Source organism: Urocampus carinirostris, chromosome 9 (genome assembly GCF_059441175.1).
Source record: "Urocampus carinirostris isolate Australia breed hairy pipefish chromosome 9, RoL_Ucar_1.0, whole genome shotgun sequence".
In the NCBI taxonomy this organism is placed as follows: Eukaryota; Metazoa; Chordata; class Actinopteri; order Syngnathiformes; family Syngnathidae; genus Urocampus; species Urocampus carinirostris.
In genome coordinates, this window is record NC_142357.1 from 42,446,902 (window position 1) to 42,472,953 (window position 26,052).

The following is a 26,052-nucleotide window of genomic DNA, read 5'->3' on the forward strand; positions in this document are numbered from 1 at the left end:
ATATCAATTATATGCCTCACACACCTATTTTTGACATAATGAAAAGGCCAAAAAGAATGGTTATCGTAGTGAGACCTGTAAGTTTTGTGATGCCATGATAAGGCCAAAAAGAATGACGCCTACAGTAATAATAATATATCAGTTAATAAATATTAATTGTATGCATCACACACCTAATTTTGACATAATGAAAAGGCCAAGAAGAACGGTTACCGTAGTGAGACCTGTAAGTTTTGTGATGCCATGATAAGGCCAAAAAGAATGACGCCTACAGTAATAATAATATATCAGTTAATAAATATTAATTGTATGCATCACACACCTAATTTTGACATAATGAAAAGGCCAAGAAGAACGGTTACCGTAGTGAGACCTGTAAGTTTTGTGATGCCATGATAAGGCCAAAAAGAATGACGCCTACAGTAATAATAATATATCAGTTAATAAATATTAATTGTATGCATCACACACCTAATTTTGACATAATGAAAAGGCCAAGAAGAACGGTTACCGTAGTGAGACCTGTAAGTTTTGTGATGCCATGATAAGGCCAAAAAGAATGACGCCTACAGTAATAATAATATATCAGTTAATATATATTAATTGTATGCATCACACACCTATTTTTGACATAATGAAAAGGCCAAAAAGAATGGTTACCATAGTGAGACCTGCAAGTTTTGTGATGCCATGATGAGGCCAAAAAGAATGACGCCTACAGTAATAATAATAAATCAGTTAATATATATTAATTATGTGCATCTTAAACCCTAACTGTGAAGTGATGAAAAGGTCAAAAAGAATGGTTACCATATTGAGACCTTTAAGTTTTGTGATGTCATGATGAGGCCAAAAAGAATGAAGACTACAGTAATAATAATATATCAGTTAATATATATTAATTGTATGCATCACACACCTAATTTTGACATAATGAAAAGTCCAAAAAGAATGGCTACCATAGTGAGACCTCTAAGATTTGTGATACCATGATGAGGCCAAAAATGACACCTACAGTAATACTAATAAATTAGTTAACATATATATTAATTATCTGCATCACACACCGTAACTGTGACATGATGAAAAAGTCAAAAAAGAATGTTTACCATAGTGAGACCAGTACGTCTTGTGACGCCATGATGAGGCCAAAAAGAATGACGCCTACAGTAATACTAATATATTTTCTTAATATATATTAATTATCTGCATCACACACCGTAACTGTGACATGATGAAAAGGCCAAAAAGAATGGGGAGCACAGCGAGACCCTTCACATCTTGTGACACCATGATGAGGCCAAAAAGAATGAGGCCTACAGTGATACTAATATTTTTTATTAATATATATTAATTATCTGCATCACACACGTAACTGTGATATGATAAAAAGACCAAAAAGAATGGGGACTACAGTGAGACCTGTAAATCTTGTGACGCCATGATGAGGCCAAAAAGAATGACGCCTACAGTATTACTAATAAATTAGTTAATATATATTTATTATATGCATCATAAACCCTAACTGTGACATGATGAAAAGGCCAAAAAGAATGGGGACCATAGCACATCTTGTGACACCAGGAAGAGACACAAAAGAATGAAGCCAATTGTAATACTAGTAAACGAGTAAATATATGACAATTAAGCGCATCACACACCCAACTTGTCTTGTGACTTTATCAAGAGGCCAAAAAGAATGAAGCCCCTAGTGAGACCCGGTACATCTTGTGACGCCATGATGAGGTCAAAAAGAAGGACGCCTACAGTAATAAAAATATATCAGTTACTATATATTAATTGTATGCATCACACACCCTAATTGTGACATGATGAAAAGGCCAAAAAGAATGGTTACCATAGTGAGACCTGTACGTTTTGTGATGCCATGATGAGGCCAAAAAGAATGAAGACTACAGTAATAATAATAAATCAGTGAACATGTATTAATTATATGCATCATAAACCCTAACTGTGACATGATGAAAAGGCCCAAAAGAATGGGGACCATAGCGAGACCCTGCACATCTTGTGACTCCAGGAAGAGACAGAAAAGAATGAGGCCAATCGTAATACTGGTAAATACGTAAATATATGATAATTATACGCATCACACACCCAACTTTTCCTGCGAGATTATCAAGAGGCCAAACAGGATGAGGCCCATAATTTTAACAATTTGCTCATTCTTTCGTTTGATTATGTTTTCCCTGTCATGTAAATAAAACGTAGTTTGTTAGAATTAAACCATGTGCGTTATCTATTTGTGTGTGATTATTGATCAATCATTATTCATATCAACGAACAAAAAAATCAATTATTTAACGCCAATATATAATATGTTTAGAGTATTCTTTTTTTTATGATAAATTCCAGACACAATATGAGGCTATGTTGAATTCATTTGGGTGGGAAACCGTGAACACCACCTGGTGGCCGAATCGATAACCACAAATTAGATTCTGAACCAAATAAAGGAAGCCCTCGAGCAGCCGGGACGGGAGATCAGAGCGTGGTCGGAGGACGGAATCAAGTCAGGTAATTAAAGACGATTGGGAAGCCAGGGACGGACAAGCAGGAAACAGGACAGGACGGAACAGACGGGAGCTAGAGTCAAATAGTGCTTGCCTTGCATGTGCATAGGTTCGCTGACGGACTGACCAGGAGTGAATGAAAAAGATGTGTTTAAATAGGAGGGGAAGCAATTCGGAAACGAGCAGCAGCTGGGAATAAACTAGTGAGCGCAGGTGAGAGCAATGGGCAAATCATGACACTGTATTTGAAACAGTCCTTCTCTCACTTTCACCATTTACATCCTAAAATAAAAGAAAACCGCATGTACACGCGTGAAAAGCCCCCCCTTGCCCCCGCCTTTTTCCCTCCAGCCTCATGGGTTTCGTAGACGGAACACCGATAATAAAAGTAAGATAAAAGCAGATAGGCGCGGTGGGGAAAAAATGATGAAGGCTCTTCGAACTCAGTTGGGCATTGTTAAGATACCGAAAATATTTCATTTTAATCATTTTAGGGACACCTTAAACCTATGCACTTCACCTTTAAAGTACTGAATTGGATCAAATGCATGAAAAACACAAAATGCAACACAGTGAGCTCAGTTTTTCTCATTGATAAATCAAATAAATTGTCAGGAACGGAACGTACACAGGACCCACTTGCGTTACGTTTCCCTCAGTTTTATCAGAAGAAAGGAAAGGGTTGCACCCACAATCTGGACGCGGGAAGCAGGTCGCTCTGAAGTGGGAATCCCGTGGGGAACGATGGCCGAGTCGGGAACGGGATAAAACGGGTCAGTAGCCGGGGCAGGAGAGCAAAGAACGTGGTCGGGATCAGAAACGGGTCAAAAGCCAGGAGAGGAGAGTAGACGAGGTCAGGATCAAAAAACAGGTCGAAGTTGGTAAACAGACGGGAGCAAAAACAGGTGGGAGTCAGGGTCGAAAAAGCTTGCCTAGAATAAACTGAGGTTTGCCGACAGAGTGACAACAGGGGATTGACAGGACCAGGTTCAAATAGGGGCAGGGAGCCAATCAGAGTCTGGGGTAGTTTGCGCCAAATGAGCGGGCACAGGTGTACTACATCGGTAATCATGACATAAGTATTTTGATAAATAAGATTTGATAAATAAGACCAACACACAATAAAGATTTAGAAAATGAAGCCAGAGATTTGAATCTTGGGGACACCGGGGACAAAAGTAGCACCAACTCAACACATTTTACCTGGAAGGTTTCTTGGCACCGTCTCGGTGTTGTTCTACGCTCGCTAGAGATGAAAAAAAAATGTACATCTGTCTTTTTTGTTACCTGATGAGACCTCAAAGTGAGTGACGGATTATAAAATTCTTATTTTGTATTTTTCTTGAACATTTATTTTAATCTTAATCGTTGTAATATCCTTTTTTTTTTCGTGTATTTATCATATAAAGGGCATGAAGTGGCAGCACGGTGGCGCAGTGGTGAGCACGTGTGCGACACAGTTCTGAGGTCATGAGACACAACCTCCTGTCTGGAGTTTGCATGTTCTCCCCGTGCTTGCGTGGGTTTCCTCCCACATTCCAAAAACATGCATGTCAGGTTGATTGGCCTAACTGAAATCTCCCTAGGTGTGAATGAGCGAATGAGTAATTGCCCCTAGGTATGAATGAGCGAACAAACTGTCTGTCCCTGTGTGCCCTGCGACTGGCTGGTAACCAGTTCAGGGTGTCCCCTGCCCACTGCCTGAAGATGGCTGGGATGGGCTCCAGCATACCCGTGACCCTACTGAGGATAAGCGGTGCAGATAATGGATGGATGGATGGATGGGCATTGATGTGACTCAAGTGAACAAATATGCTAACAGTGCAAGAATACACATGATACTCACCCCCCCTCTCTCTTCAAAGTCATCAACTATCCCAGAAAATCATCGGCTTCTCCCTACCCAGTCTGAAAGACATTTTGTAGGGAAAAACGAGTATTCATATTAGATTTCTTGGCACTACAATGGAAATATTTTTGCCTATTTATCCGACATTCTCTTTAGTTCCGAGATTAAAAACGTGCTAGCGATTTTCATGCTTCTGTCACGGTTGCCATGGCGCCCAATTGGCCGCGCCCGGGTGAGTGACGGTTGCCATGGTGTACAATTGGCCCCGCTTCAGTGGCGCCAGCTGCAGCTCGTTCACAGATTGGCTTTCCGTCTATTTAAGCTCAGTGCTCTCTCTCTTCCTTTGTCAGTCCATCAACGAACCTCTGCCCTGCAAGACGTGGGTTTTGACTCGATCCTGTTTTCCTGTTGATATATCCAGTCCGGTATTGTTCCCCTTTATTTTGTCCTGTTTAATTTCGGTTTCCAGTTTTGTTGTTGTCTTTTGTTGTCCTGTTTATTATTTGCTCCAGTTTACGTTCCCGTCTAGTTTCTCCTGTTTATTTCGATATCCTGTTTCATTATCAATCCTGTCTGTCCTGTCCTGTCCAGTATCGACCCCATCCGTCCGATAGCAACTCGGGCAATAGGTATCGATCTCGTCGGTCTCTGGCTTCCTATCATTTCACGCCAGACCGCTGCCTGAAGTGCATGACTCCCCATTTCCCATAAAATAAAAGGCTTGTGTGAGAACGTCACGCGTTTGGGTCCTGATCCTCTTCCGGTTCTTGACAAATAGAAGCATTTACGGAGACGGGTGCGCCCTATGCCCGTAAAAATAAGGTACTCGAAAATGTCTGGAGTCGATGGAGCGGGATTTAGGAGAAGCTAATTAGTTTTGTGGAGAGAGTCCAGCGATGGCCGCCAGCTTCCTCCCGGCTAAGCGCTAGAAGCTCCCGGCGGATTTTTTTCCCGGGGCTCCTGGAGCCACCAGATACCGAGCCGGCCCGGCTTATACTCGGCTAATTCGCAATCTATTTCGGGGCCGACACGCTCCAGCGTTCTCGGTCTTTTGCCCGAGAACAAAGACGGAACGACGCGGCCATCGCGGACGCTAGCTCGTTTAGACGGGCTCAAACGTTCGAGATGAGAAGACGATTCTGGGTTAAGTATTCCAAATTTTGAGGCTAACAAGAGACATGCTTTCTATGGCACTTGCTATTATCCCAAGATTAATCTTTTCCAAACCGAACAGAGAGCAAACTAATGATTTTCTAAGCTGTGTTGATGACTCTTTTTCAAACTAGGCAGAAATCATCCCATGATTTTCTGGACTGTGTTCATGACTCTTCCAAACTGGGGAGAGAGCATGGGTTGTGTTAACTACTGTTCTCCAAACTGGTGCTATTCTGGGCTGTGTTGATGACTTTTTTTGGAACTGGGCAGAAAGCAGCCCATGATTTTCTGGGCTGTGTTGATGGATCTCTTCCAATCTGAAGAGAGAGGATCCCATGATTTTCTTGTTTGCGTTGATGACTCTCGTCAAAACTGGGGAAAGAGCATCACACGATTACTCTTTCCAAACCAGACAGAGAGCAAACTAATGATTTTCTAAGCTGTGTTGATGACTCTTTTTCAAACTAGGCAGAAATCATACCATGATTTTCTGGACTGTCTTAATGACTCTTCCAAACTGGGGAAAGAGCATGGGTGGTATTAATTACTGTTCTCCAAATTGGACACAGTTCAAACCGATGCTATTCTGGGCTGTGTTGATGACTTTTTTCGAAACTTGGCAGAAAGCAGCCCATTATTTTCTGGACTGTGTTCAAGACTCTTCCAAAGTAGGGAGAGAGCATTCCATGCTTTATTTGGTTGTGTTAATTACTGTTCTCCAAACTGGACACAGTGCAAACTGATGCTATTCTGGGCTGTGTTGATGGCTCTTTTCCAAACTGGGCAGGAAGCAGCCCATGATTTTCTGGGCAGTGTTGATGGATCTCTTCCAACCTGGGCAGAGAGCAGCACATGATTTTCTAGGCTGTTTTGATGACTCTTCCAAACTAGGCCGTGTAGTCCAACAATCCTATGTTTTTCTGGGTTAACTTTCTTCCAAATTTGCAAGAGTAGTCTTTTATTTTCTAAGCTGTGTTGATGACTCTTTTTCAAACTAGGCAGAAATCATCCCATGGTTTTCTGGGCTGTGTTGATGACTCTTCCAAACTGGGGAGAGAGCATGGGTTGTGTTAATTACTGCTCTCCAAACTGGACACAGTGCAAACCGATGCAATTCTGGGCTGTGTTGATGACTTTTTTCGGAACTGGGCAGAAAGCAGCCCATGATTTTCTGGGCTGTATTGATGGATCTCTTCCAATCTGGGGAGAGAGGATCCCATGATTTTCTTGTCTGTGTTGATGACTCTAGTCAAAACTGGGTAAAGAGCATCACATGATTACTCTTTTCCAAACCAGACAGAGAGCAAACTTGTTGATGACTCTTTTTCAAACTAGGCAGAAGTCATCCCATGATTTTCTGGACTGTGTCAATGACTCTTCCAAACTCGCCCTTTGTCAGTACGCCAGCAAACCTCTGTTTTGACAAGGCAAGCATTTTTGACTCTGACTCCCGTTTTCCAGTCGTCTGATCCTGCTTTCCCCGTTTGTCTCCTGCTACGACCTGTTTTTTGACCCCGACCACGTTCCGATCTCCCGACCCGGCTAACGACCCGTTTTTCCGTCTTACTACGCTACGATCTCCTGCTCCGGAAAAATCCACAGTGGCTTGCTCCCTGCATCCAGCAAGCACCGGATCTTTCCTCTATATTTCAATAAACTTGCGAGTAACGTTACGCATCTGGGTCCTCCTTCTGTTCTGGTCTTGACGGGTAGCCAAAAAGAATGAAGTGTAAATATATAAAAAATATAAATATACTGGAATAAAATATTTGAAAAAGTCACGTAAATAAACGGATGACTAAAATCCAATACACAAAACTTGACAACGAGGACAAGGGCTAGAGGAAAACCAGAATTCAAAACGAGACTCACCCGGGCAATCCACACGAGGTCGCTGATTGGCCGACACCAGGAAGGGGGCGGGACAAAACATGACCAGACATGAACAAAAAAGAGACACCAAGAAACAGAAAACACAAGTACGACGAAATAAAATAGAAAAAATCTCAATTTTATAACAAGTGATGTAAATCTAAATGCAGCTACCGGACCAGTTAGCTTGGCGAAATCCTCCTTTGGGCTTCCGTAGTTTCAAAATGGCCGCCGTCATATTGGCTTCAAGTCTCATAGCATTGAAATCCTTTCAAACTAAAATACAGTTTATGAGAGTCTGTGCTCGTTATTTGAATCAAGTCTATTTTCACCCAACAATAAAGATTTTAATCATCACTAGGGGTCGCTATATAACACCTATTTAAAAGACTTTGTTTTAATTAGCACTCATGTCCTTTGTGAGGGAATTAGGATTTAAAAAAACGAGGTGCGCGGCCTTCCTTGATTGTAATTATTGTTCTTTTTCCGCTAGCCAATTAAAAGCTTAGTTGAGGTTGTGGGAGGGCACCAAGTTATTTTCCAAAATGTCTCCGGAGGAAAAAACTTCTGACCCGAGAAACTACTCAAAAGACGTTTTGACCTTCATGGGACAACTTTTTCCACATGGAAGACGTTTTCATAAAACTGGATTTGATTTGTTTGGACTGGCCTGAGTGAAATTATACCTTTATATCTCTACGTTTACATTTTTATATGAGTACTCTAATCCGGACTTCACAGCATTAGATGACTCTTTACAAAACTAGGCAGGGAGTAGCGCATCATTTTCTGGGATGTGTTGATGACTCTCTTCCAATCTGGGTCGAGAGGATCCCATGATTACTCTTTTCCAAACCGGACCGAGAGCAAACTAATAATTTTCTAGGCTGTGTTGATGACTCTTTTTCAAACTAGGTAAAAAGCAGCCCATGATTTTCTGGACTGTGTTAATGACTCTTCCAAACTAGGGAGGGAGCATTCCATGTTTTATTTGGTTCTCAGAACTGGACACAGTGCAAACTGATGCTATTCTGGGCTGTGTTGATGGCTCTTTTCCAAACTGGGCAGAAAGCAGCCAACGATTTTCTGGACTGTGTTAATGACTCTTCCAAACTGGGGGGAAGAGCATCCCATGATTTTCTCGTTTGTGTTGATGACTCTCTTCATAACTGGGGAAAGAGCATCCCACGATTACTCTTTTCCAAACCGAACAGAGAGCAAACTAATGATTTTCTAAGTTGTGTTGATGACTCTTTTTCAAACTAGGCAAGAAGCAGACCATGATTTTCTGGACTGTGTTAATAACTCTTCCAAACTAAGGAGAGAGCATCTCATGTTTTTTTTGGTTGTGTTAATTACTGTTCTCCAAACTGGGCACAGTGCAAACTGATGCTATTCTGGGCTGTGTTGATGACTTTTTTCAGAACTGGGCAGAGAGCAGGCCATGATTTTCAAGGCTGTGTGGATGGATCTCTTCCAATCTGGGGAAAGAAGATCCCATAATTTTCTTGTTTGTGTTGATGACTCTCGTCAAAACTGGGGAAAGAGCATCCCATGATTACTCTTTTCCAAACCGGAGAGAGAGCAAACTAATGATTGAAAGCTGTGTTGATGACTCTTTTTCAAATTAGGCAGAAAGCAGCCCATGATTTTCTGGGCAGTGTTGATGGATCTCTTCCAACCTGGGCAGAAAGCAGCTCATGATTTTCTAGGCTGTGTTGATGACTCTCTTCCAAACTAGTCTGTGTCGTCCCTAAATCCTATGTTTTTCTGGGTTAACTTTCCTCCAAACTTGCAAGAGTAGTCTTTTATTTTGTGGGCTGTTGATGGATCTCTTCAGAGAGAAGCACATGATTTTCTAGGCTGTGTTGATGACTTTCTTCCAAACTAGGCCGTAGAGTCCCATAATCCTCTGTTTTTATGGGTTCACTTTCTTCCAAACTTGCAAGAGTAGTCTTTCATTTTGTGGTCTGTGTTGATGGATCTCTTCCAACCTGGGCAGAAGCAGCAAATGATTTTCTAGGCTGTGTTGATGACTCTCTTCCAAACTAGGCCGTGTCGTCCCATAATCCTATGTTTTTCTGTGTTAACTTTCTTCCAAACTTGCAAGAGTAGTCTTTAATTTTGTGGGCTGTGTTGATGGATCTCTTCCAACCTGGGCAGAAGCAGCAAATGATTTTCTAGGCTGTGTTGATGACTCTCTTCCAAACTAGGCCGTGTAGTCCCAAAATCCTCTGTTGTTTTGGGTTAATTTTTTTCCCAAACTTGCAAGAGTAGTCTTTTATTTTGTTGGCTGTGTTTATGACTCTTTCCCAAACGGTGCAGAGAGCAGCTCATGGTTTTCTGGGCTGTGTTGATGACTCTCTTCCAAACTAGACAGTGTCGTCCCATAATCATATGTTTTTCTGGGTTCACTATCTTCCAAACTTGCAAGGGTAGTCTTTTATTTTGTGGGCGGTGTATCAACACTCTTTCCCAAACGGTGCAGAGAGCAGCTCATGATTTTTTAGGCTGTGTTGATGACTCTCTTCCAAACTAGGCTGTGTTGTCCCATAATCCTATGTTTTTCTGGGTTAACTTTCTTCCAAACTTGCAAGAGTAGTCTTTTATTTTGTGTGTGGTGTTGATGACTCTTTCTCAAATGATGCAGAAGAGAGCAGCTCATGATTTCCTAGGCTGTGTTGATGACTCTCTTCCAAACTAGTCTGTGTCGTCCCTAAATCCTATGTTTTTCTGTGTTAACTTTCCTCCAAACTTGCAAGAGTAGTCTTTTATTTTGTGGGCTGTTGATCGATCTCTTCAGAGAGCAGCACATGATTTTCTAGGCTGTGTTGATGACTTTCTTCCAAACTAGGCCGTAGAGTCCCATAATCCTCTGTTTTTATGGGTTCACTTTCTTCCAAACTTGCAAGAGTAGTCTTTTATTTTGTGTGTGGTGTTAATGACTCTTTCTCAAATGGTGCAGAAGAGAGCAGCTCATGATTTCCTAGGCTGTGTTGATGACTCTCTTCAAAACTGGGCCGTGTAGTCCCATAATCCTATGTTTTTCTGAGTTCACTTTCTTCCAAACTTGCAAGAGTAGTGTTTTATTTTGTGGGCTGTGTTGATGGATCTCTTCCAACCTGGGCAGAAGCAGCAAATGATTTTCTAGGCTGTGTTGATGACTCTCTTCCAAACTAGGCCGTGTCGTCCCATAATCCTATGTTTTTCTGTGTTAACTTTCTTCCAAACTTGCAAGAGTAGTCTTTAATTTTGTGGGCTGTGTTGATGACTCTTTCCCAAACGGTGCAGAGAGCAGCTCATGGTTTTCTGGGCTATGCTGATGACTCTTTTTGAAACTGGGCAATGAAGAACCTAGTATTTTCTGGGCCGTGTTGATGACTCTCTTCCAAATCAAGTAGAGAGAACCCCATGATCTTCTGGTCCTTGTTGATGACTGTGTGTATTATTAGTAATAATAAAATCATTTGTTTCAACCGTCTCGTCTTCACCTTTCGTGTTGATTGGCGTCGCCACGGTAACCCTTCAAATAAATAACTTTATTTCCCTTGACGGGCGAAAGTCGAACTATGGAATGTTTACGTGGTGGAGAGTCCTTTTTATTGTTTTTCTTCGGAGTTTTATGAGTCACGAGGAAGTTTGGGGGCTGCGGGCCACTTGAGAACTTCTTTATTAAAAGCTAGCTTTAGCGCCGTCCAGCTAGCTTTTCGCGCACGCAGCACTTTTCCTCCAAGGTTATTTCTTTTTCTATTTTTCATTTTTGTAAAAAAATGGCCATGAGGTCCAGCTACGGAAAACCAGATTGGACAAAAACCATTCTGCCTTTGGGACCCTTGGACATATAATATTTGCTTATTTTTGACAACGTATTTGTTTTTATCAATATTTATTGAATTTGATCGTTTATCATTTTTAATGTATTTAGGACCATTCATCTTTTCATTCATATATATTTATTTATGACCGTTTATTGGTTTATAAATGTGTTAATTTATTCATCCTACACTTGGTACACAGTTAATTTAATGAACTAAAGAAATGTAGGCTGCAAATTCTATTCTTATATAACCACAAAAAAAATAATAATAATAATATTTATATATGTAAATACATTTTAGGGAGAAATGGTCGTAATAAGGCTTTTCCTACATTTCAATCGTCAAAATAAAATAAATATTTAAAAAAAATAATAATAATAACAATGAAAAAATTATATGGTCAAAAATAATTGTTCTATATCAATTATCAAATATAAGTAAATTGTCCTATATAGATGAATAAATATATTTAAAGAAAGGATCAAACACCAATAATAAATAAATGGTCACTATAAATGAACATATCAAGAATAAATACATGTTCAAAAGTAAATCAATAGTTCTAAATAAACAAATACATGATCAATAATAAATTAACATATGGTCAAAATAAACAAATTGTCAAAAGGTTTGTCAAAAATTAAATGATTAAATGAATAACCAAAAATAAAAAAACACAAGATAAATGGATTCAGAAATATGTCACAAAAATAAATGCATAAATAAATGGTTAAAAATAATTTATAATTTTTCTATATTAATTATCAAATATAGGTAAATTGTCCTATATAGATGAATAAATATGTATAAAAAAAGGATCAAACACCAATGATAAATAAATGGTCACTATAAATTAACATATCAAGAATAAATACATGTTCAAAAGTAAATCAATAGTTTTAAATAAAAAGATATATGATCAATAATAAATTAACATATGGTCAAAATAAACAAATTGTCAAAAGGTTTGTCAAAAATTAAATGACCAAAAATAAAAAAACACAAGATCATTGGATTCATAAATATGTCACAAAAATAAATGCATAAATAAATGGTCAAAAATAAATATACAGCTAAAAAAATAAATACGTACATTGTGTCAATCATCATTTGAATCGGTCTCTCTAGGATAAAGTTATTCGGAGATAAAGGAGGCGGGTCCTTTTTAGCATTTTCAGGCTCTTGCTAAAACGGTGTAAAACAAAGCCTGCAATTGGTCGAAAAAGTTGTGACTCACATGTTAGGTTGCTCTACGTCCTGGAATTTTTTTTTTTTCCTAGTCTGTATTTGTAAGTGTGAAGCACATTGTAAAGCGCTTTGGGAAGTCTTCAGTGACTTGAAAAGCGCTATAGAAATGCAGACCATTTACCATAGATAGATAGATAGATAGATAGATAGATAGATAGATGTCTAGATGTCTAGATAGATAGATAGATAGATAGATAGATAGATAGATAGATAGATAGATGTCTAGATAGATAGATAGATAGATAGATAGATAGATAGATAGATAGATAGATAGATAGATAGATAGATAGATAGATAGATAGATAGATAGATAGATGTCTCGATGTCTAGATGTCTAGATGTCTAGATAGGAAGATAGATGTCTAGATAGATGTCTAGATAGATGTCTAGTTAGATGTCTAGATAGAAGTCTAGATAGATGTCTAGATAGAAGTCTAGACAGATGTCTAGATAGAAGTCTAGATAGATCTCGATAGATCGATAAATAGATAGATGTCTAGATAGATGTCTAGATAGATAGATAGATGTCTGGATGGATAGATGGATAGATAGAAGTCTAGATAGATAGATAGATGTCCGGATAGATGTCTAGATAGATGTCTGGATAGATAGATAGAGATAGATCGATAGATTGATAGATAGATGTCTAGATAGATGTCTCAATAGATAGATAGATGTCTAAATAGATGGATAGATAAAAGTCTAAATAGATGTCTAGATGGATGTCTAGATAGATGTCTAGATAGTTATATAGAGGTAGATCGATAGATGTCTAGATAGATAGATAGATAGGTTTCTAAAAAGATGGATAGATCTCTAGATAGATGTCTAGCTGATGTCTAGATAGATGTCTAGATAGTTAGATCGATAGAAAGATAGATGGATAGATATCTAGATAGATGTCTAGATAGATGTCTAGATCGATCGATCGATAGATAGATGTCTAGATAGATGTCTAGATAGATAGAGATAGATAGATATCTAGATAGTTAGATCGATAGAAAGATAGATGGATAGATGTCTAGATAGATGTCTAGATAGATGTCTAGATCGATCGATAGATAGATAGATGTCTAGATAGATGTCTAGATAGATAGAGATAGATAGATATCTAGATAGTTAGATCGATAGAAAGATAGATGGATAGATGTCTAGATAGATGTCTAGATAGATGTCTAGATAAATGTCTGGATCGATTTATAGATAGATGTCTAGATAGATGTCTAGATAGATAGAGATAGATAGATATCTAGATAGTTAGATCGATAGAAAGATAGATGGATAGATGTCTAGATAGATGTCTAGATATATAGCTTGATGTCTAGATAGATGTCTAGATAGATAGATGTCTCGATAGATAGATGTCTAGATGTCTATATAGATAGATAGAGAGAAAGTGTGAAGCACTTTGGGAGGTCTTCATCGACTTGAAAAGCGCTATAGAAATGCTGACCATTTAGCATTAAAAAAGGCAGAAGAAACCAATAAAAACAAATAAAAGAAACTTTTATCTACTATAATGAAAATACGTTCAATACAATTCAACCACCACATCGCTTCTTGTGCCGTTTTTGTTTTGAAGCTGAAAATAGCACAAGAAAGATGCATCTTTTATTTATTCTGGGGCTTTTTGCTTGTACTCTGTCTCAGAAGCACTCTGTAAATTATATATACATATATATATATATATATATATATATATATATATATATATATATATATATATATATATATATATATATATATATATACTGCAAACAGGAAGTCCAGCCTGATGCACGCCTAAAAGCTTTGGCGTTAGCATCGACTTTCCAGTATTAGCACTCTTGTTTGCCTTGCGTAGCAGCGCTAACATCCACAAGCTAGCGTTGCTACGGCTACTATAGAAAAAAGGAAACCCAGAAATTGATTGGCTTCTTTCTACCCAGTTTGGAGAAGAGCCATCAACACAGCCCAGAACATCAAGGCCCGTTCCCTGCCCAGGGTCATCCACATGTTGCAGAAAATCATCAACAGTTCTCAGCACAGTTCAGGAAATAGAAATCAAAACAGCCCAGAAAATCATGGTACCCAGATTCGAAGAGTCATTAACAAAGCCGAGAAAATCATGGGCTGCTCTCTGCCAGTCCAGGACGAGACATCAACAAAGCCTAAAAAGTGATGCGCTCCTCTCTGTGTCATGATTACCGATTTGGATTAAATGTGCCCGTTTATTTGGCACCAGCCGCTGCGAGCGATCTGATTGGTTCCCTGTCCCTTTTTAAGCCCGGTCCCGTCACTCTCCGTTTGTCAGTCCGTCTGCGAACATCTGTTGTTACAATGCAAGCCTTTTTGACCCTGACTTCCGCCTGTCCCGTTTTTGCACCCGTTTTTCCACCTGCTTGTTCCTGCCAGTCTGAAAGAGTCATTAATATAACCCAGAAAATGATGCGCTTCTCTCTGTCCTGATCAACACAGACCTAAAAATCATCGCCAACTTTCTACCTTACCCGGAAAAGAGTCATCACCACAGCCCAGAAAATCATGGGATACTCCCGGTTTGGAAAGGACTCATCAGCACATCCCACAAAATAACACACTACTTATGCAAGTTTGGAAGAAAGTTAAACCAGAAAAACACAGGATTGTGGGACTACACAGCCTAGTTTGGAAGAGAGTCATCAACACAGCCTAGAAAATCATGTGCTGCTTTCTGCCCAGGTTGGAAGAGATCCATCAACACAGCCCACAAAAAAAGACTACTCTTGCAAGTTTGGAAGAAAGTGAACTCAGAAAAACAAAGGATTATTGGACTACACAGCATAGTTTGGAAGAGAGTCATCAACACAGCCTAGAAAATCATGTGCTGCTTTCTGCCCAGGTTGGAAGAGTTCCATCAAGACAGCCCAAAAAATAAAAGACTACTCTTACAAATTTGGAAGAAAGTGAACTCAGAAAAACAAAGGATTATGGGACTACACAGCCTACTTTTTTTATGACATGACAATGAAATTCGATTCCACTTTGGAGCTGCACTTTGCCGCTAACTCATCCGGTGGAAGCCGAATTAGCAAAGTTTGGCAGCGCACTAGCTAGCGGTGTCGTCCATCTTGAGCCAGGCTAAATTTTCTGCTCGGACGGGCGTGATCGCCTTCTTGTGCGCCTTCTCGATGGCCTTCTTGTGCCGCATCTCCTGTGACTTCTGGCACTCTTACACAATCTCGGCAAATTCTAGAGTTTTCGTGGACACAAGCTGTCTTTGGATTTGACCGTTTCTCCTTCATGTTAAAGGATTTTATATTTTATTTAATTGACTATAAGGGATTTTATACAATTTTATACAAATTACAGTTATTGAATGCAATGAAGATTTTTCACAGAGGGAACATTGGTGGACGTCAGTCGAATGAGACGTTCAATGGAACAAACATCACTCACCATGACAGAAGAATATAACCACCACTTTTAACCATGGTGATTTCTTGCTGTGCGAACTGGCAATGTTCTAAGCCCGATTTGGGATCAACCACAAATTGTTTATTTGCTGTTAATAGAGTCAATAAAATTGTTCAAAAAAAAAAATCCCTTTTGATGAAGACAGAGGACAGCCGTGGATATCGGAAATCAATCGGAAGGACTGTCAGTCCTCAAAGTACTCCCTAATTTGAAGCTAACAATTTTTAACGGTGTATTTGGTGTATTTTCGAGCAATCTTACCTTAAGTAGGTGGGATTCATGTCAAAGACAATGCAGCTACCAATAAGTTAGCTAGTGCTACTGTAGCTGATTGCGTGGATAATTAATAATAATAATAATAATTTCCTTTGTATTGTCATTCTTTGTAACAATGTACACAGAACGAAATGTCGATACACCTGACCCGTTGTAGCGAGCCGATGCAGCCGCAGCCAACAGAGGGCGCCGCCATTTACCAATGTTATAAGTCTTAGGTAATTGATCGGCTTATTCAAATAAATGATAAAAAATTTCCGCTAAGGCGATGTAGGTACATTATATTGTGTAAATTATAACCTTATCTTCTTTGTTTTCTTTTATCCTCACTGTTAAATGTGAACCTGGAGTGCCAAGTCCAATTTCGTTGTCACAATATGTTCAACCCATTTTGTAACAATGACAATAAAGGTAGATTCATTCTATTCTAAACAGGAATGGTAATTTGCTAAATGGTCTGCATTTATATATAGCGCTTTTCAAGTCACTGAAGAGCTCCCGAAGACCTTTACAATGTGCTTCACACTTACCCATTCACACACACACACACTCGCACACCGATAGCGGCGACAGCCATGCAAGGAGCCTACTTTCGTACTATTACTGTAGTTGTATTTTGTTTAGTATTTTTTTAGTATTTCTGGAATTGGATTTTTGTTGAAGTTCTGTAGTTTTTTGTAGTATTGCTGCAGTTTTATTTTTGTAGTATTGTGTAGTATTTCTGCAGTAGTTTTTGTAGTATTTCCAAAGTAGTAATTTCTTAGTATTTCTGTTGTATTTAAATAGTGGATTTTTTGTTAGTAATGTCTGGAGTCATATTTTTATTGAAGTTCTGTAGTTTTTTGTAGTACTGCTGTAGTTTTTGCAGTATTTACACAGTAGTTGTTTTTGTAGTATTTCCAAAGTAATCATTCTTTAGTTTTTCTGCAGTATTTTTGTTGTTTTTCAATAGGACATTTTTGTTGTGTATCTGTAGTATTGTTTAGAGTATTTTTGTAATATTACTGTAGTTTTACAATTTTAGTGTTTAGTAGTATTACTGTAGTATTATTTTTAAAAATATTTTTGCAGGACAGTATTATTGTAGTTTTATTTTTGTTGTATTTCCATAGTAGATCTTTCTTGTATTCCTGTAGTGGCATTATTGCAGTATGAATGCTCACGGAGGTCTGAGATTTAGATCTTGAGGTAATTACTCTCTGTAAATATTATATTATCTTTTAAATTGACGTACATATCAATAATCGTATACAGTATATATATATATATATATATATATATATATATATATATATATATATATATATATATATATACTTTACACATTTTATTATATAATATATATATATATACTTTACACATTTTCTTATATATGAGTTAACAGCTCTTTGGGCCCCCCTGGTGGTCGGGAGGCCCTAAGCAGCTGCTTAGCCGGCTTTGTACAAGAGAACTAGCCGGGATAGTTCGATCCAGGATTACTAAATCTCGTTCCGGTCTTTTCTCTGCAACCAGGTTGTTTGGCGTCCAAAGCGGAGGATCGTCTTTTCCGGAGATTATTCCGAAGATACAACCAATTCATCCGACCGGTCGAGAACGTGTCGGATCCAGTCACCGTCGAGTTCGAGGTTTCTATTTCTCAACTGGTCAAAGTGGTAAGGAACGTTCGGCAACGCTAAAAATTAAAAGAGGACTCGGGAGAAAAACCTGGTGACGATTTGTTTTCTCCTCAGGACGAAGTCAATCAAATCATGGAGACCAATTTATGGCTGAGACACGTGAGTCACTGGTGGGAAATTGCAGCTCTTTTTAGAGAACTGGATTTTTCGGCACCAAAACGGAAAAAGAGCCGACTCTTTTGGCTCCCAAACGACTCTTAAATTTTTGTTGTTGTCGTTCCTTTAATCCAGGGGTGTCAAACTCATTTGAACTCGGGGGCCACACGATAGAACAAACATTCTGTCAGGGGCCGGACAAGTAGATTAAAGAGAAAGAAAAAGAGAGATAAAGAAATAAGAGAAAGAGGGAGGAAAAAGGAGAGAGGGCGAGACTAAGAAAGAAAAAGAAAGAGAGGAAGAGAGCGTGAGAAACAAAAGAGATAAAAAATCGTGAGAGAGGGGGAAAAGAAAGGGAAAGGAGTAAAGAAATCCAAAGAGAAATAGAAAGACAGAAGGAGAGAAAGGAGAAAAGAAAGCGCAAAGGGTAGGAAGAGAGAAAGGGAAAAGAGAGAAAAGGAAAAAAGGAAGTAAGAGCAAAAAAAAGTTAAAAAGACACAGAGAGAGAAAGAGACAAAGAGCAACAAAGGAAGAGAAAAAGAGAGACGCAGAGAGTGAAAGAGACAGAGACAGAGAGTGGGAGAAAAGGGGTGGAAAAGAGAGAGAGAGAGAGAGAAATACAAATCCAAATACAGTGTCTTTGTTCCAGGCACCTGGCTTTGGCAACATCAAGTGGACATATTTCAACCTGCAGCTTGTTTTTCTCTTGCGCTTCTCTGAGTGTTGTCTCGCGGGCCGGATTCAATCCCTTAGCGGGCCCGATCTGGCCCGCGGGCCGCCTGTTTGACACCTGTGCTTTAATCCATATATTATCGCTATAAATATCTACATCGAGCGCAAAATGAATGAAAATATTATTTTTATTCTACATTGAACTTTTAACTCATTAAAAAAAAAATTAATCTTAGCAACTTTAAAATCAATTATACAATAAAACAATGTTCGTGTCAGGACCAGAACGGAAACAGAACCCACTCGCGTAACGATTCTCACAAGTTTTATTGGGAAGAAGGGAAAGGATTGCACACAGGATCCGGTGATCGCTGGTCGCGGGGAGCAGGTCGCTCCGAACGCAAAAGTGGGACTTCCGTGTAGAGCGATGGCGGTGTCGGGAACGGAAGAAACGGGTCAGTAGCCGGGATAGAAGAGCAAAAACGTGGTCGGGAGCGGAAAAAAATTCAAAAGCCAGGAGAAGAGAGGAGACGTGGTTGGGATAAAAAAACGGATCGTTATTCGAGACGGGAGAGCAGACGTGGTCGAGATTAAGAGAGATCGTAGCGGGAGACAAACAGGAGCAAAAAACAGGCGGAAAAGGGATTGCCGTGTAAAAACAGAGATTCACAGACGGACGGACTAAAGGGGACTGACAGGACAGAGTTTAAAGAGCAAAACATGGTCGGGATCGGAAACGAGTCGAAAGCCAGGAGAAGAGAGGAGACGTGGTTGAGATAAAAAAAAACGGATTGTTATTCGGGACGAGATCAAAACAGATCGTAGCGGGACACAAACAGGAGCAAAAAACAGGAAAGGCGGAAAAGAGATTCGCGGGCGGACCGACAAAAGGGGACTGACAGGACAGAGTTTAAATACTGACAGGGAGCCAATCCCTCAACAAGCTGCAGCCGGCGCCACACAGGCGGGTCCAATTGGCTGCCATGGCAACTGTGATACACAAGCGGGGCCAATTGGGTGCCATGGCAACCGTGACTGTTCAACTATTTACAATGCAATTTTAAACCAAAGACTAAAAACTAAACAGAAAAATAACAATAAAAACGTAATTTTCTCATAATTCAGTACGAACTGGGCTCCTTTTTCTGTTTTGATTAATTTGTTTGTATAGCACTCTCAGAGACAACACTACGCATATTGACCAACTCTGAAAGGGTAGTGATTCGCGTCTCTTCATATTTCTTGATAGTCGCAAGCTTTTTTTTACAGTTATGTCTTTGCTCATCCCTTTAGCATCAACACAAAGCCAATAAACATTATTTTTTGATCATCGGAAGCTTCGGTTCCATGGTTATCATGTTTTTGCTTCTCCCTTTGGCCTCACGGCAACTCTTGGGACCCATAGCTCAACAAACTCAAGTGTGTTACACAAGGTTCTTAACTGATCGAAGAGCAAGATATAAGGCATTGTGGGAAGGAGTTTAGACAACAGTATAGGGGGGGTATACCGTACAAATATGAAATGTAATATTTTCTTTCCCGCTTTCTCAGGTTTGGAATGACTACAAATTACGATGGGCGCCGATCGAGTATGACGGAATCGAGTTCATCCGAGTTCCGTCCAATAAAATTTGGAGGCCGGACATTGTTTTGTACAACAAGTAAGTTCCGTGTTCAGTTTTCGAATCTTATTATTTCATTGCTTGTCATTTTCAATCGTTTTAAATATGATTTTAAATAAATAGTCTGCGTTTATATAGCGCTTTTACAGTCAATGAAGACCTCCCAAAAGCGCTTTACAATGTGCTTCACACTTACCCATTCACACACACACTCACACACCAATAGGGAGTCAGCCATGCAAGGCGCCTATAAGGATGTGATTAAAGAAAGGAAATCTTTTATGGGTATGAAAATCCTTGCAAATAAATAAAGTTTTGAATTTAATATAATTTTGAATCCACTCTCCCTCCTCTTCCCGCATCCACCTGACACTCTGCTTGACCAGCTCAAATGACATCACTTTATTAGGTCACTAATATTATTTTATGTATAATATCTCATTATTTTATTATTATTATTTATTTATTGTCGGTCTAAGACATATTTTTTGTTAGGAAAGCTAGTACAGTACATAAAATGAATTATTTATCTTTTTTTTTTTATATTTTACTTTACTTTTTGCGCTAAAAAAAATACTTAATTCTTCTCGAAATATTCCTTTTCAGTTTTGCAGTCATGATTGTGCCTTAAAAAAATACTGTTGGATAAATATCTACTATCTGCCCATTCTTGTCATGAACCAGAACAGGATCAGGACCCAAACGCGTGACGTTCTCACACAAGCTTTTTATTTTACGGGAAATGGGAAGTCATGCACGCTAGGCATGCGGGCTGGCGTGGAAAGACAGGAAGCCAGAGACCGACGAGATCGATTCCAATTGCCCGAGTTGATATCGGACATATGGAGTCGATACCGGACAGGACGGGACAGACAGGATAGATAATGAATCAGGATAACGAAAATAAACAGGAGAAACTAGCCGGGAAGGAAAACTGGAGAAAATAATTAACAGGACCAAACTAAACAGAAACAAAACTGGAAACCGAAATGAAACAGGACAAAATAAACAGGAACAATACCGGACAGGAAATACCAACAGGAACAGGACCAAGTCGGAACCCACGTCTTGCGGGGCAGAGGTTTGTTGACGGACTGACAAAGGGTGAGTGAGAGCACTGAGCTTAAAATAGACAGAAAGCCAATCTGTTAACAAGCCGCAGCTGGCGCCCCATGGGCGGGGCCAATTGGGCGCCATGTCAACTGTGCCAATTTTTCTACAATTTATTAAAAAAAATAATGATAATGTGAATCAATTTGATTTGAATGATAGTCTTGCCATATTAAACAAATGTAATATTTGTCTTACTCGAGAAAAATCTGAGATAACTAATGTATTTTTTTTAGAAAATGTTGAAAAATAAACACAAGATTAGAGTAAATTGTTCCCCAAGAGTTCTTTTTTCGGTTTTAATTTTTTATTAATGGAACGGAATTCCTAATTCTGATTCGGTCCTCAAATACTTTTCGAATTTTTCAGGTTAAATTAACTTTATTAAACATAAGGCGCAGGTGAGCGTTCTCCGGCCACTCCCCCCTGGTTGGTGCTCTTTGAGGGAGACTGGACTTTCTATCCAGATCCACTAGGACAGGGGTGTCAAACTCATTTGAACGCGGGGGCCACACAATAGAACAAACATTATGTCGGGGGCCGGACCAGTAGATTAGAGAGAAAGAAAAAGAGAGATAAAGAAATAAGAGAAAGAGGGAGGGGAAAGGAGAGAGGGCGGGACAAAGAAAGAAAAAGAGAGAGAGGGAGAGAGCGTGAGAAACAAAAGAGAAAAGAGAGGGGGAAAAGAAAGAAAGAGGAAGAAAGAAATTCAAAGAGAAATAGAAAGACAGAAGGAGAAAAAGGAGAAAAGAAAGCGCAAAGGGTATGAAGAGAGAAAGAGAAAAGAGAGAAAAGGAAAAAGTGAAGCAAAAGAGGTTAAAAGACACAGAGAGAGAAAGAGACAAAGAGCAACAAAGGAAGAGAAAAAGAGAGACACATAGAGTAAAAGAGACAGAGTGGGAGAAAAGGGGTGGAAAAGAAAGAGAGAGAGAGAGAAAGAAAGAAAAAGAAATACAAGTACAGTGTCTTTGTTCGAGGCACCTGGCTTTGGCAACATCAAGTTGACATATTTTAACCTGCAGCTTCTTTTTCTCTTGCGCTTCTCTGAGTGTTGTCTCGCGGGCCGGATTCAATCCCTTAGCGGGCCTGATCTGGCCCGCGGGCCGCCTCTTCGACACCTGTGCACTAGGATGAAAGTAGAAAGTCCAAGATGGTTTCTTACGATAAAGATCTTCTTCTCACAGCGCGGTGGGCGACTTCCTGGTGGAGGACAAGACCAAAGCCCTGCTGAAGTTCGACGGCACCATCACTTGGGTTCCTCCGGCCATCTTCAAATCCTCCTGCCCAATGGACATCACCTACTTCCCTTTCGATTACCAGAACTGCTCCATGAAATTTGGTTCCTGGACTTACGACAAGGCCAAAATCGACTTGGTGCTCATTGGCTCCAAGGTAGGGACTTGCTAAGATGAGATAAGATGAAACGAGAAGAAAAGACAATGAAGAAGGAAAGGCTATTTCTTCGTTTTATATGCGGGTTATTTGGCAAAGCTAAGCTAGAGAGCTGTTTAGTTCCATACTACAGAATATTCTGGATAAGTTACAGAAAATTGGCTGTAGAATCAGAAGTAAACAGGCAAAATGGCTGACTATTACTTTTATACTGGGAGGGCAGTTGAAGGATCGAAACCTAAGTAAAACAAAACTAAGTGAGTGAGCTAAAGTGGAAATTTCCCAAAACGAGGGGTCCTTGTCCAAATCAGGTGTAAAAGAAACTGATATGATGACAGTTTTTTTCGTCTACAAAAGAAAAACCGTCTGAGATAATGGAGAGGATGAATATTAACAACCAGATAAATGAAGAAATCAGATAAGTAGGCAGGCAGGCGGGCAGGTAGCCCTCAGTTTCGTAGCTAGGTACCCGAATAGGCAGGTAGGTAGTTGTAGACATGTAGGCATTGCCAGGTAGGTACCTGCATGTAGATATCTTTGGATAGGTAAATGTGGGTAGGTAGATAGGTAGGTATAAATCAGTAGATACCTGTAGGTTTCGGAGCAGACCGTATATGCGCCTCGCCCCAAAATATACACAAAGGAGCAGAGAAGTTGACGGAGAGGGAGACGTCGTTTATTAACATTAATCAGCGTTCAAACAGCGTTCTCATTCGTCCAAGAGACAATCAGCTTTTTTATACCCTGTGTTCAACAGCCGCAGCCAGCGATGACGTGTGGTTTTTCTCGGATTGATTCGTCCTCTTTCGATTTTCCAAAATTAGGCAATTTCAGTTGGAGAAGTCGCCGTGACCCAGCCAACTTCCTGTCAGTTTTGCCAGCTGTTGTAAATCACGCCGAGTGTTATCCTCTCCTCAATTCTATTGGCAAGCTCACACAGCTGTGCCAGTACATAGGCAGGTAGGTTAGTACGTAGATATGTACCTGTGGATGGGTACATAGGTGGGTAGACACTTAAGTTAAGGAAGGCATATCAAGGTATCTATAAGTAGGTATAGGTAGGTAGGTACCTATAGATAGGTACCTAACGGTACCTGTAGGTATGTGGGTACCTGAATGTACCTGTAGGAATGGAGAAGTAGCTCCCTGTAGGTAGGTAGGTATCAATAAGTAGGTAGATACCTAAAGGACCCATAGGTAGGTACCTGTAGGTAGACACGCATTGGTAGGTACAATTAGGTACCTTAGGATTCCTGTTGGAATGGGTAGGTGCCTGAGAGGACCTGTTGGTATAAGTCTGTACCTGAGAGTACCTGTAGCTAAGTGTGTAGATACCTGTAGACACTTAGGTTTAGGTAGGCATCTCAAGGTATCTATAACCAGGTATAGGTAGGTATGTACCTGTATATAGGTACCTAACGATACATGTAGGTAGGTGGGTACCTGAATGTACCTGTAGGGATGGAGAAATATCTACCTGTAGGTAGGTAGGTATCAACAAGTAGGTAGGTACCTACAGGACCCATAGGTAAGTACCTGTAGGTAGGCACCTGCAGGTACGCATTGGTAGGTGAAGGTAGGGTTCCTGTTAGAATGGGTAGGTACCTGCGGTGCTCTGTTGGTATAGGTCTGTACCTGAGACTACCTTTAGGTATAAGTAGGCATCTGTAGGTACTTGTAGGTCCCCGAAGGCACCAGTTGGTATATATGGTACCTGTAGGTAGGTAGGTTCCTGAGGGGACCTGTTGGTATAGGTCTGTACCTAAGAGTACCTGTAGGTATAAGAAGGCATCTGTAGGTACTTGTAGGTCTCTGAAGGTACCGGTTGGTATATATGGTACCTGTAGGTCCCTGAAGGTATCGGTTGGAATGTATGGTACCTGTAGATACCTGTAGGTAGGTAGGTTCCTGAGGGGACCTGTTGGTATAGGTCTGTACCTAAGAGTACCTGTAGGTATAAGTAGGCATCTGTAGGTACTTGTAGGTCTCTGAAGGTACCGGTTGGTATATATGGTACCTGTAGGTCGCTGAAGGTACCGGTTGGAATGTATGGTACCTGTAGATACCTGTAGGTAGGTAGGTTCCTGAGGGGACCTGTTGGAGTAGGTCTGTACCTAAGAGTACCTGTAGGAATAAGTAGGCATCTGTAGGTACTTGTAGGTCTCTGAAGGTACCGGTTGATATATATGGTACCTGTAGGTCCCTGAGGGTACAGGTTGGAATGTATGGTACCTGTAGGTACCTGTAGGTAGGTGGGTTCCTGTTGATAAATAGACTATATTTCGGAGGTGTACTTGTAGACTGTCGATAAAACCGATACCGTGATTTTATACTAGAAGAAACTGATTTTTTTTCCCATCTATATCGTGACCTACAGGTGAATCTAAAAGACTTCTGGGAAAGCGGCGAATGGGAGATCATCGACGCTCCCGGCTACAAGCACGACATCAAGTACAACTGCTGTGAGGAAATCTACCCGGACATCACCTACTCCTTCTACATTCGCCGCCTGCCGCTCTTCTACACCATCAACCTCATCATCCCCTGCCTCCTCATCTCCTTCCTCACCGTCCTGGTCTTCTACCTGCCCTCAGACTGCGGCGAGAAGGTCACCTTGTGCATCTCCGTCCTCCTCTCCCTCACTGTCTTCCTGCTGGTCATCACCGAGACCATACCCTCCACCTCCTTGGTCATCCCCCTCATCGGCGAATACCTGCTCTTCACCATGATCTTCGTCACCCTCAGTATCGTCATCACCGTCTTCGTCCTCAACGTCCACTACCGGACCCCCATGACGCACACCATGCCCCAATGGGTGCGCTCGGTTTTCCTGGGGGCGTTACCCAAAGTCATGCTCATGAGGCGGCCCGTGGATCAAGCCCCGCCCACCGCCGCCACCCCCGAAAAAAAGAGGAAGAACAGTATCGGGAGCGGATCGGGGAGCGTCAGCGTGGGCGGGATCACCGGGGGCGTGGCCTGCCCGCCTTTAGAAGGGGGCGGGGCTTCCTCCATGAACTGTATCGAATACAACGAGACGAATAAGCGGGACGTGAATCGGAGATGTCCCTACAGGGGGAAGGAGGTCCCCACCCCGGTACCGCCTCCCAAGGCCCCGCCCCCTCAAGCCCCGGCCGGCCAATCGGAAGCCCCCAAATTGCCGGCGAATTTGAACTCGCCGGCTCAAGTCAACGCGGTGGTGGCGTTTTCCGTCGTTTCGCCCGAAGTGAAGCAGGCCATCGAGAGCGTCAAGTACATCGCAGAGAATATGAGGACCAGGAATAAGGCCAAGGAGGTACG

General features: G+C 40.6%; 1 protein-coding gene across 1 annotated transcript in view; it reads left to right on the plus strand.

Moving 5' to 3' along the window:
- LOC148360355 (neuronal acetylcholine receptor subunit alpha-3-like) overlaps window positions 1-26,052 on the plus strand; it is a 42,533-nt gene that overhangs the window by 12,352 nt on the left and 4,129 nt on the right. Inside the window, exons 2-6 of the mRNA XM_088343949.1 lie at window positions 17,700-17,839; window positions 17,918-17,962; window positions 20,183-20,292; window positions 22,548-22,755; window positions 25,133-26,047. Coding sequence (XP_088200075.1) covers window positions 17,700-17,839; window positions 17,918-17,962; window positions 20,183-20,292; window positions 22,548-22,755; window positions 25,133-26,047 — 1,418 coding nt within the window. The remainder of the gene's footprint in view (window positions 1-17,699; window positions 17,840-17,917; window positions 17,963-20,182; window positions 20,293-22,547; window positions 22,756-25,132; window positions 26,048-26,052) is intronic.